At 31.4% G+C, this 13034-nt stretch overlaps 1 protein-coding gene and 1 long non-coding RNA gene across 10 annotated transcripts in view; one reads left to right on the plus strand and one right to left on the minus strand.

Annotated features, from left to right (window-relative positions):
* Positions 1–13034, plus strand: part of DIP2 (disco-interacting protein 2) — a 1036664-nt gene that overhangs the window by 963958 nt on the left and 59672 nt on the right. For all 9 annotated transcript variants that reach the window (XM_072540500.1, XM_072540501.1, XM_072540502.1 and 6 more), the window contains 2 exons: positions 552–954; positions 6676–7046. In XM_072540500.1, coding sequence (XP_072396601.1) covers positions 552–954; positions 6676–7046 — 774 coding nt within the window. The remainder of the gene's footprint in view (positions 1–551; positions 955–6675; positions 7047–13034) is intronic.
* The window catches only part of LOC140447705 (uncharacterized), a 96357-nt gene that overhangs the window by 14656 nt on the left and 68667 nt on the right, over positions 1–13034 (minus strand). The gene's annotated exons all lie outside the window — the stretch shown is intronic.

Here is a 13034-nt window from a genome sequence, read left to right on the forward strand (position 1 = left end):
ATTATTATTATTATTATTATTATTATTATTATTATTATAATAAAAAAACTTCCTTTTCAAACCAGCATTTTAACCGTTCACGTAACTATTTGTTTATTGTTGGGCCTTTGGAGACCAGTACGAACACACATATTACTGGATAATTTAACGTCTATTCTTTTTTATTACCATCCTGATCTTATTTGCATTTTTGATACATAAAACACAATACTATTTTTAAATTCTACGAAATATAGTCATATTGTTACGTTTCCCTAAAACATTAGCTTACTTGGAAGAAAGATAATTTTAAATTGAAATAAAAGTTGAAATTTCACATTTTTTTTTAAGTAAGTGATGTTTCAGTGAAATATATCTAGTTGGGTATATTCTATGGATAATAAAAACAGTGTTGTGCTTCATTCTATATTATTCAATGTGAATATTCATTAAAAAGCTGCCAGTTCCATAGTTTGCAGACTCGATGATTTGATGTTTGACTATAACTTTCGGCAATAGAGAAACAAATTTTTTGTGTATTATTTCCTTAACTGTTTATTTATTTTTTTCAGGTAAACTGTTTAGTCGATCGCACAAAATAGCTTACGCACTTTTGACCAAATCGTTTAGTAAAAATGGTGATACTAGTCTAAAATGTGGTGATCGTGTAGCTCTAGTCTATCCAAATAATGATCCCATTAACTTCCTTTGTGCTTTTTATGGATGTCTACAAGCTGGAATCGTTCCAGTGCCAATAGAAGTGCCTATTACAAGACGCGACGCCGGATCCTTGCAAATTGGATTTTTATTAGGTAGTTGTGCAGTACAAGTAGCACTCACTTCGGAAGCATGTTTGAAAGGACTTCCAAAAACTACTTCTGGTGAAGTCATCCAGTTTAAAGGATGGCCAAAATTAACATGGTTTGTTACTGAGCATTTAGCTAAGACACCAAAAGACTGGTCTCCAACGCCAAGGTAGGTATTAAATATTATTTTTTTTTTTTTAATAAAAATAATAAATTATTTTGATTCTCGTTCGAACCTTCGAGCTGTAAACACAATAAATAATTAGAATTTAATAATAAAAAAAACTAATATGTAATATATATTTATTATATATATATATATATATATATATATATATATATATATATATATATATATATATATATATATATATATATACAGGATGGTCCTGAAGTAATTGTACAAAAAGAAACATAAAATTCTACAATTTACATTATAACTATTTAAGCCAAATTGCTTTAATAAAATGTTGATATTAAGAGAGATGTAGGGTGTTACAGTTGAAGTTTAAAGTTTTATTTTTCACTGTAACTTTTATGTTTGTGGACATTTTTGTATAAAATTTTATAACTGGGGGTTTTCAAGTATGAAAAATTATAATTTGATGCATACTTTAATGTAAAAAACTTTACTTTTTTACTTTAATGTAGCTAATAGAGGGCGCCACACATGTGTCATAAATTTGCGTTTAACTTTTTTGTTCTTTAAGTTAGCGCTCTTTATGTCAAAAAAATAATGAAGATACATTATTTCAACAAAATCGCCATTTTCGCGATAATCGCATTTTACAAATCAACTGCATAAGTTGATTTAACGCAATTACTTCAAACAACGTAGAAAAAATAGACAAAAATATCATTACTTCTTAATTTTGGTATAAAATACCTTTAACTAAAGTTAATAGATTCTAATATATTAAAATAAAAGTAGTATACGCTAATATTTTTTTACATACATTAGTAGAATAATTAATAAAGTGTTAGAGAATTTGACATCAAACAATTTACGTTTTTTATTAAATTAAGGTCAAAATAAAATACATTTTATTTACAAACCAAATTAAGAAATAGTTAAATTTAATAACATTAACCTTTTTGTCAAAGTAAGTCTTCGTTATGCCCACCATTTTCTTGAATGCATTTATCAATACGTTCCATAAAATATCGTCAAATATTAAATAGCATCAGTGATTCAAAAGAAACTGCTGCAGTATTTATTTCTTTCCAAAGTTGGTTCAAAGTGTTTATGGTATACTTGTAGACACTCTTTTTCATTGCGTTGTATACACCAAAAGCTAGCGGATTAAAATCTGGGCTACGTGGTGCCCCACCAAAATTACTACAACGATCAATCCAGCAAAGGGGGGAGGGGGAAACTGAAAATATCGGTTTACCAAGAATCTGTACGCCGCAAAAAAATGTTTCAAATAATAAATATACCTGAGATAATTGTGAACAAAAATATTTATTGGCACTGTTTCCGTAGAATGAAGCGTTCTCTCAGGAACAACGCTTGAAGTGACCGGCGATATTGAATGCCAGTTACGCGAGTGAAAATTTCTTAAATAAAATTTGTATCAACTCGAATGTAATAGTTCTATATCTTTTGAGATCAGAATGTCCTATCGACAAAAATTTAAATGGTTTTTAAAGGTGAAGAGTGCAGCTTTCGTATTTAAATTTTGAATATTTTATATAAAACTGTTATACAAATAAACGCTGCGTGTTTTTTACCAATCACTTCCGTCGATTGGTTGCTGTGGAATTTCCATTATTAAAGACCATTCTTTAAATCTCAGAGCATAAAATTTTGATTTTGAGTTTTGGCATCAAGTATGAGACATTTGAAATATGCCTAGGAAACGCTGAATTCAAACTTTCACATTACCAAAGATCTCACGTCACGAGAAGTGCTTCCACAAACACTACACTACGTGAAATTTGTAGCTGAGGCTGTGTTGTTTTAAAATTACGTACTTGTGAAATTTAAAATAAGGTGTTTTAAACGTTTTAGATCATTTTGTAATGTGAAAGTTTACATTCGGCGTTTTTTAGGCATATTTCAAATGCCTCATGTATGTTCCAAGAACTCAAAATTCTCGAAAAAACTCGAAATTTTATGATATAAGTTTTGAAGATTAGGCTCCAGCAATGGAAATTGGATAGTGATCGGTCAATAAAAGTAATATTATTGATCTTATAAGAATCGAAAAAAATTGCAAAAATCGCGCAATGTTTATTTATTTGACAGCTTTATAGAAACAGACTTCATATGCCGCAAATTGCAAACATTTGTTACGAAAACTACACTCTCCATCTTTAAAACGCATTTTGATTTTTGTCGATAGGGCACTCTGGTCAAAAGATATCGAATTTTTACCGTCGAGGTGATACAAATTTTATTTAAAACATTTTCACGCGCTTAACTTACATTCAAAATTGCCGGTAGCTTCAAGCATTGTTTCCGAGAGAACGGATCACTCTACAGAAAAAGTGCTATTAAACAATTTTGTTTAAAATTAACTCAGCTACATTTCTTGTTTGAAACATTTTTTTCTACGGTGTACTGATTCTTAGTAACTAAACGTTTTACATCCCCCTACGAGGGGGGTTTTATGGGGAAGCCTGGAGGTAGAAATGATAAACTACTTTACATCTTGTTGGGGTCCCAAAATTGACAATCTCAGCAGAAATTTATCTTGTTCGTATGATTTTTTTAAGATTCAGTGGCATTTTCGTTTCTGAAGACTGGAGTAGTTATCTAATGATGACATCAAATAAAATTAAATACAACATTTAGCAGCGGTAAGGAAACATGTATTAAATAACTATATTTAAGCTGCTTTTATGAGAATAAACTATTAATTATGCTTATAAACAGGTATTCAGTAATTTGGCGCACAAATATAATATTAAGAATTATTATGCAGCTTATCTGTAAAACGCGATTATCTCGAAAACTGTTTTAAAGTTATTAACAGGTATACTTTTTTTTGTTAAAATAATGTAGGTATCTTTAATATTTTTTTTATACAAATAACGCTAACGTGAAGAACAAAAAAGGTAAGCCCAAATTTATGCCACATATGTGGCATATGTGGCGACCTCTATCAGCTATATCAGAGCACAACAAATTATAATTCCTCATACTCATAAGCCCCCAGTTATAAATTTTTGTACATACATGTCCACCAACATAAATAGCGAAAAATAGAATTTTAAATTTCAACTTTAACACCCTGTATGTTTCTTAATATCAATATTTTACAAAAGCAAGTTTGGCTGAAATCGTAATATTATAAAGTGTAGAATCTACTTTTTCTGTTTGCACAATTACTTACGAACCACCCTATATATATATATATATATATATATATATATATATATATATATATATATATATATATATATATATATATATAAATATATATATATATATATATATATATAAATATATATATATATATATATATATATATATATATATATATATATATATATATATATATATAAATATATTGTTGCGTTCTGCACATACGATGACCTCAATATAACAATTGGGATCATCCTGAAGGGGGAGGGAATGATATTGTGTTCAATCTAGAACTCGCTGGTTTCCCCCTTTCGGATTGGGGATGTATATTCAAATAAAGAAAAGAAATGAAAGCCAGTGGACTGTATAAAACTCTATTTTAAAAAGAGGTGAAATTAAACATAAATATACATAACCCAATATACAATTATAACTAAAGAAGGATATAAACTTAAATATTAGTTAATATGAAACAACACCAAAAAGATAACCATTTACAAACCAAAACAAAGATGTTGATGAATAGGTTTTAAGAACACATTAACAACAAAGAAATTTAAGATTTCGATTGCTATGGTTGAGTATGATTATAAATAAAGCATAAATTGATATTAAACGTTAACGAGTGAAAAATATGCGCACATATAATAATATACTTAATCCGTGGTAAAATGAACAAACCTTGTTAATAAAGTTACACAAAATGTAATCAAACATAACATAAATGAATTATATTCAACGTAAATACAAATAATAATAAACTCAATTCAAAGTATAATCGGTAATGACAAAATACAAAAAAATAAGAATACAGTAAATATTACATAAAACAAAACAAATGCAAAATGTCCAATTGACAACGTTCAATCGCGATCGCGGCACAAATGCGATAAAGTTCCAAACAAATATCAAATAAATATACCAAATGCACGTACTTGATATATGCAGCAATGTAATTTTGACAACAAATATTATAAGGTGTACTTTACCCCTTGAAAAGATAGCATCACAGCTATCGCAAATCGTCTTCAGCGACGCACAGAAACCACACAAAATTGATAATGCAAATTTTCTGCATAAAACGACTTTCTCGGTCAAAGGACCGATGCCCAGTACCTCAGGTACCTTTAACCCAAACGTCCATACACATGTGTGTGGTTTGAGAGATAAAACTCGACTCTGATTGTGTATGAAATGCATCCCCTATGGTGATATTTCGCAGATGGCTGGTCTTACAAATTAGTTCTTAAAGCCGCTGTGTTTTTCGTACAGGCAAATCTCAGTTTAATTATACGGGGAGAATCGAAACTATCAAAAAGTCTGTTAATATTTTATAAATGTTTATACACAGTTGCGAAACTGCAACATGTATATATATATATATATATATATATATATATATAATATTTGTTGGTATGTTCTTGTTACTGTTACCGACTTCTTCTTTTGGTTTTGCTACACATTTTTCTTCATTAAGTGGGATAAGAGCTGCTTCTTTGATTTTTCTCTTTTTGAGTCTATTTCTTTCATGATTATTGATGCATCTTTCCATTGTAGTATGTGCTCGTTATCCTAGGCATGTTTGCATATCTGAGATTTATCGAAGTCTGTGTTCTTGATGTATGTTTTATGCTCGTTTATCGTGACACTTAGTGGTCTTGGGTTATTCCCCACATAGAAATTGTTGAATTCACAGGTTATCACAGGGATATCTTTCTTGTGTGTTATTGGGTTTGGTTTTGGACGGAATAGATCTCAGTGTATTGGTTTTTTTGAATGTCGTTGTGATGTTGTACTTATTTCCTATCCTTTTTAATTTTTCTGATAACCCCTTTTTTAAAGAAAGCCCAAAAATGGATGAATTAATTAATGAATTTTCATTACGGTCAATTGTGGCTTAACTCCATTTGAACATGATATTAAAAAAAAATAAGAACTAAAAAAGGATACCAAATGTGAAAAAAAAAACAACTTAAAATAATCTGCTATGCAGAAGACGCAATACTAAACTCTCAAAGTAAAGATACTTTACAGCGTATGCTGCACCAATTTAATATAACTGCCGGAAAATTTAACATGTTCATTTCTCCCAAAAAGACAAAATTGCAAAGAAAAATTCTCAAAAAAAAAGCAAATCTACTAAGATGGGTTAGATAACAGAACAAGTGATGGAGTTTAAATATCTAGGCATCACACTATCTAGCTACGGAAAGCTCAAAACAGAAGTGAAATATCAAGTAAATAGAGAAAATAGAGCTGCAGGTTGGGTGAAACATTGAATATTGAAACAGCCCTCAGCTTAGAGAATCGTCCTGTCGGTTACACAGGTATACTGGTATATACTAAAAAATTGGGCAGTTTAAAGGAGACAATCCCACTTCAATTTATATGGTATTTAGTAGGTTATAAATATGTAGTTATATATGTATGGTATTAAGTAGTTAATATATAAATTCTGTTTACCTTTTCTCTTCTGTTTCTCTTAAGTATATATATATATATATATATATATATATATATATATATATATATATATATATATATATATTTATATATTTATTAATGTTTAATTTTCAGATTAACTGACGAGACACCTGCTTACATAGAATACAGTACAGACCGTGATGGCTCAGTGATGGGTGTCACAATAACTCGCACAGCAATGGTACAACACTGCCGAATGCTCACAATGTCCTGTAATTACACGGAAGGCGAGAATATGGTCTGCGTCTTGGATTTTAAACGTGAGGTTGGTCTGTGGCATTCAGTACTGACTAGCGTTTTAAATGGAATGCACGTTATTTATATTCCGTATGCTCTTATGAAGGTAAACCCTGCCAGTTGGATGCAAATGATAACAAAACATCGTGCCTCTGTAGCTATAGTTAAATCTAGAGATCTGCATTGGGGTTTGTTGGCCACCAAAGATCATAAGGACGTTAATTTAGGTATGTAATATATATAAATATATACTTATATAGGAAATAAGGATGTCGGTATTAGTAAAAGTAAAATGTTATCACATATGTAGGTTCAGCGTATTAGTTTCACGCAGAAGACATTTTTTCTATAGGTACATTTACATTGAAATAATATTTAATTTAACGCCACTCATTCTCTGCAGGAGCAGCAGATTTGTCCCTATCCCGATCTCACAAAATTTTCCATAATGATGTATATTGCTTAGTACTTTCGCTGCGGAAGCTGCCATATGGTGTCTTTTTATTTCTGTCTGTGTGGACGACGTCATTTGGCGTGATGTGCGTATGTGTTATTATATGATATGACAAAAGTTTATTCCGCACAGGAAAACGTTCTGAACTAAAGTTCCGCAACGAAAGTGTTAATCCAAGCACAGTATTGAATTAGGTAGGACGATCTCTAGCAAAGAAAAAATATATATTCTGTTAAAGTAATCGCTTTCGTGCAAATTTTTTAGCTTACCATGTACAGAACTTTTTGCTAAATCTCATATTTGCAATATCTTACAGTGTTATTTTTTTGTGATTTATGACTTTATTTTTCACAAGCAAAAGTTTAACGGCATTAATCTACGAAAGACGTTAAGAATAATCAGAGTAACCGTGAAAATTAAATTCAAAGCTATCTGAATTTTAAACTCGATAATGTCAAAAGTAACGACATATTGTTACTTTTAACACATTATAAAAGGCGATGTGGAAAGAGGCTTAACTTTCTGTTGCTATCACCGATGATGCCTCTCGAATATCTACGCCCAGGGTCACCAATTATATTATCTGTGGGTCCGCTTCGAAAACCTACTACACTTCTGCGGTCCAGGCACTCAGCACTATACCACGGGTCAGCAGCGGCGTTACACGGGGGGGGGGGGTACCAAGAAACCCTCCAGTAGTTGTCCCCCCTCAGGAGATCATCCTGGATATTTTTTGTCACACACATATTTAATCCAAAATTTGTCCCAGGCAAGCGTTTGTGGAACTTGAGTATAAACCTCCTTTAAAACGGAATCTTCCTGATACTCGATCCTTTCCATCTGAAGGGCAGCTTTGTTACTCTTAAACACGTCTGCTGCTTCGCTGGTCCATACACCATTAGGCTTGAGTGAAAAACTGTTACTTAACAGTTGCACTACATTTTAAATTTTGTGTAAATCAGCAAATAGGTTTTTAAATTCCAAATCAAGTTCATTAATATGTAACGTTATATTTTGTCTACCACATAGGGTATTATTATGGGGGTTGAAAGTTGGGGACAGAAACTATTGGGGTGGAGATAGGGCAAGCAAAATAAACGAAACTTATGCGATCGGCACTCAGGGTTTATTTGGAGTAGCTGGGTCGTGGATAAGTGAATGGCATGGGGGTTGGATTGGGGCAACTACAAAAAATGAAACAAAGGGGTGCTTACATAAGTCTCTTTAAACAAACAAAACAAAACACAAGAAAGACCTCTAGCAATTTAAAATGGACGCCGCTTCGAGGTGCCAAATTATAACGATTACAACAACTAGTTGTAACTATTGAAATAATTATTAGAAATGAAAAATATATCTTTTTAAAAGAAAATCTCAAAAAAGGGGTTATAGAGTTAGTTAAGAGAAGTAAACAAAATGGTTTAGAAAAAAACTAAACATTTATTGTTGTCTCACCACAAACAGTTACGATACAAAAATATTTACGATATAAATATTAATATATTTATATTATTATGATAAAAAAATACAAGGATTTATACCAAAATAATAAAAAAGAACTCTGTTTACAAGTGAGAGATGCTACAAAAACTTACAAAAAATTGTTACTGCATGTAGGTTAACCTTCTTAAAAAAAAACAAAGCAAACTAATGTCAAATATGATTAGATAGTACAATATTAATTATTACAAATTCTTTTTGTTATGAGAGCAAATTATTATTATTAAAAAAATGTCTATCTTTACTTTAAATTTTAACACAAAAAAGTTACCTGGATTGCACTGGGGTTTTACACAAAAATTCTGGGGGTAGAAACTAGACTTTACTGGAACTCAAACTCTGTACCACTCGAACAAATTCATCTCCACTGTGATAGATCAAGACAAAATTGAGATTGGAAATTGGGGCACTTTAACACAAACTTTGGAGCTCTGCTTCTTAAAAAGGCTGGAACAATGTGGGTATATTTCAAATCCTTACTTTAACTGTAACTATTAAATGAACAATTAACTGCCACTAAACTTATTTTCCATAACGTAAGACGATGAACATAAGGACATTACAAATTTGATGAAAAATTTGGACTCACTGAAATCAACTACCTCTGGCAGCGACCTCAACGAGAATGAGTTAATTCTTAAAAACCATTCGCTTCTCAACTTGGTATAAACAAAACACTTAGACGGGAACGGAAACGCAAAATATTTATTTGAAAACGCAGTATCGAGCGGTTTAACGATCAAAGAATGCCGAGAAAATACACATCTGTGAAATAATAAACAAAAGTCTAAAATGGTTTATTTTCGACCTCGGTGACGCTAAGATGAATTGAAAGAATTCGATGTTTTAATACGTACTAATAGGAAATGAAATACACTAACAATATTCTTTGGTGTTTTAGCAAATACGAAGGGATTTCCATATTACCACCGAATTTACAAATGCTAAAAATAAAACGTGAGAGCTGAATAACATCAATATCTTTATTACTATCACAAACCGATTTAAGGAAAGAAAAATGTAAAAGTTCTGCCTTAATATCCCCAGAAAAAAGTTCGATATTTTTAGAAAAACTTCTAATATCCGACTGAAGTTCACAAACAAGTTTTTCCTTGCATTGTAGTTTTAAATTCAAGAAGTTCAGATGTCTGAAAATATCCGCCAAAAATGCGATAGTTGCAACGTTTTCTGTGTCCAAGAGGAAGCCAAAATGGCCATTTGCAGCTTCATTATCAATAGTGCACAGAAATTCTTTTATGTTGTCAAGTATTTCAAAGAATCTTTAAAACACTAAACTTTTGCTCAGCCACTTCACGTAGTTATGAAGAAACAAAGCATTAGTGTCTTCTATGAATGATTTGAATTGACGGTGCCTCAAAGATGATTTTGCACGTATAAAGTTCACATCTTCATGACGGTTTGCATTTTACTGTCAAGATTTGGATTTAAACTGCAATACAACACACTTTGATGAATAATACAATGATACGATATTAGATTTCGATTGCACATAGGGTCGCTACTTAGTCGCTGAACCAAGCCTTTTCTATACTCAACCATCGCTGCAGCGCCATCCGTAGTGATCGAAATAACTTTTTTCAAATCCAAACTATTCTTGCCAAAATTAAAATAGTCCACCGCAGCCTTATGTAAATCCTCTCCTGTAGTAGTTGCTGATATTGGCAAAATAGTCAAAAGTTCTTCAACAAACTCTTCACTGGTTCTATTCAAGTAGTACACGAAAATAACAAGCTGTGCTGTATCTGTAACGTCGCATGACTTATACAATGCTAAAGCAAAATATTTAGTGACAGCTAAGATTTGTTTTAACGTTTTGTATGTTTCATCTGCCAATACCTGTGTACTCCTTGGGCTTGAAGTAATAGATATTGGAATACGCTGAATAGTATTGCCAACATTCTTTTTATTTTCAAATAATGAATTTCCTTCTTCCAGAAAAACTCTCTAACGATTGCCACGTCACTAAATGGCTTCATATGTTTAGCAAGCGTCCAGAAAATGCGTAAAGAAGCCTCAGAACATTTTTCTTGATCGGTTATTGATCGCTTAATAATTTCCGTAGATGTAGCGTAATTTGAAAGTAAACTTTTAAGTTTACTTTTACGAATTAAAGTTCCTATTCTGTATTTTTCATTAAATATTTTATTTGAGATAATTTAAGATTCGAACTTTTAATTATTGCCACAGTCTGATGGCAAATCAAACAAACAGGTACTGCTCCAACTTGGTTTGGCAAAGTGACACAATATAAATCTCCAATCAGGTTGAAACTGCCTGTTTTCTGATTCAATTTTTCTTTTCTTCTTATCCATATTGATATGAATGTAAAATATAAACACCGCTAGAGCTATGTAGAAAACAACACTTGAAAGTATTGTTGAAGTAAGTATCGCGATGCGACAAGCAAAACTGAGACCAGGGATGTGCGATATTCATCGATAATTGATAAACATCGTACTCTTTGGCCCGATGGTCAATGTTTTGCCATCGATATATAGGTATTCGATAATATCGATGCTAAATCGATTTTAAATAAAAATATCCAACATCAACCTCAGTAATCTTTAGTAGTTTTATTAAATACAATAGAATTATTATAAAATTCCACAGAATATTTACTATGTCAGAAATATGCGAATTGAAATAATGTTATTATGAAATACAAAAGAAATTCATTTTATTCAATGGTTTTATAGTTCAATTACCTGAAATTGTGGAAAAAACATTTTAGTTTTATTATAGACTGGTTACTAGATACGTCATTAATAAACAAATTTAATTTTAGTATTCAGACATCTATTGTAGTTTACTAAAAGATTATTTTTAGCTTCTCTAACTTGTAGTTTCCCTATTGTAGTTTTCTGAAAGATTATTTTTAGAGGTACTTCCTGAAATTTTGGAAAACTTTTTAATTTGTTTGTTTATTCGAAACATATTGTTTAGATTACCAGTATTTCTATATAGTATTAGTACTGTGTATTTTAAAAATGTAAAGATATTTATATATTTAGATATTTAGTTTAATTTATTAATGTTTGTATTTTGAGAACGATATCCGAAGTGGAAATTGAAACGTTAATAAACTTATTTTAACCTTGAATTGTGGCTTATTCCCATTAAAATACCAATATTCACTAAAGCACAATTACAATGAATTCCCGGAACAAGAAAATTCCCGGCGCGGATACGGTTCTCTTGAATCTTTGACTTGAAGTTTCTTATATCGTCTTTCTTGTTTTAAAGATGGAAGCGACATTTTGTATTATTCAAATTTTGCCAATTTGATCGCTCACATTGTTATTGTACGGTAAGAAAGTTTTACCTATCGTTGTCAGTTTATATTCTGGTTGACTCTTTTTGAAAGTGTTAATCGTTTGATATCTATTGAATTGAATACGATGATTGAGGAGCTACACACAGAATCCCTAAAAAAGGACTGAAAATGAATTTCAGCAAAACTAAACTAATGTCAAACAAAGCTGACAAAGCTATGATAAACATCGAAGGGACAGAGATAGAATACGTAGATGAATATACATATCTGGGTCAAAATGTCAAGGTAAGCAAAGAAAATCAGACTACCGAAATAAGCAGACGTGTAAAAATGGGATGGGCAGCATTCGGAAGACTCTCATACGTACTTAAAAATAAAAATATACATCGAAGACTGCGAACCAAAGTGTTTAATTCCTATATCCTACCTGTACTTACATATGGAACTCAAACCTGGACATTCACTAAAATAAACATTGAGAAGATCAGAAAAACTCAGAGAGCTATGGAACGACAGATGCTGGGTATCTCACTCAAAGACCATAAAACCAATGAAGACATTCGTAATAGAACAAAAGTAAAAGATGCTGTCGAACAGGCAGCTAAACTAAAATGGAAATGGGCTGGACATAACGAACGTCTTAAGGATGGCCGATGGAATAAAGAAATCGGGAATAGGTGGCCATGTGAAGCCAAAATACCACGAGGAAGACCGCAAATACGCTGGAGTGACGATATTAAAAGAACTGCAGGGCCAATTTGGAAACGTCTTACAAACAAGAGAAATGAATGGCGATAATTAGGAGAGGCCTATATTCCGCAACCCGAATAGAGAGAAGAACTTAAAAAAAATCCATTTATTCCTGCGATGTTCATGAGTTGGAAGCATATAACCAACGGCCATTTTCTTGTTCTTCTTGATACTGTATATGTGGCAACAATTTTATCAACAGTATTAACTCCATCT

Source organism: Diabrotica undecimpunctata, chromosome 8, assembly GCF_040954645.1.
Source record: "Diabrotica undecimpunctata isolate CICGRU chromosome 8, icDiaUnde3, whole genome shotgun sequence".
NCBI classification, from domain to species: domain Eukaryota; kingdom Metazoa; phylum Arthropoda; class Insecta; order Coleoptera; family Chrysomelidae; genus Diabrotica; species Diabrotica undecimpunctata.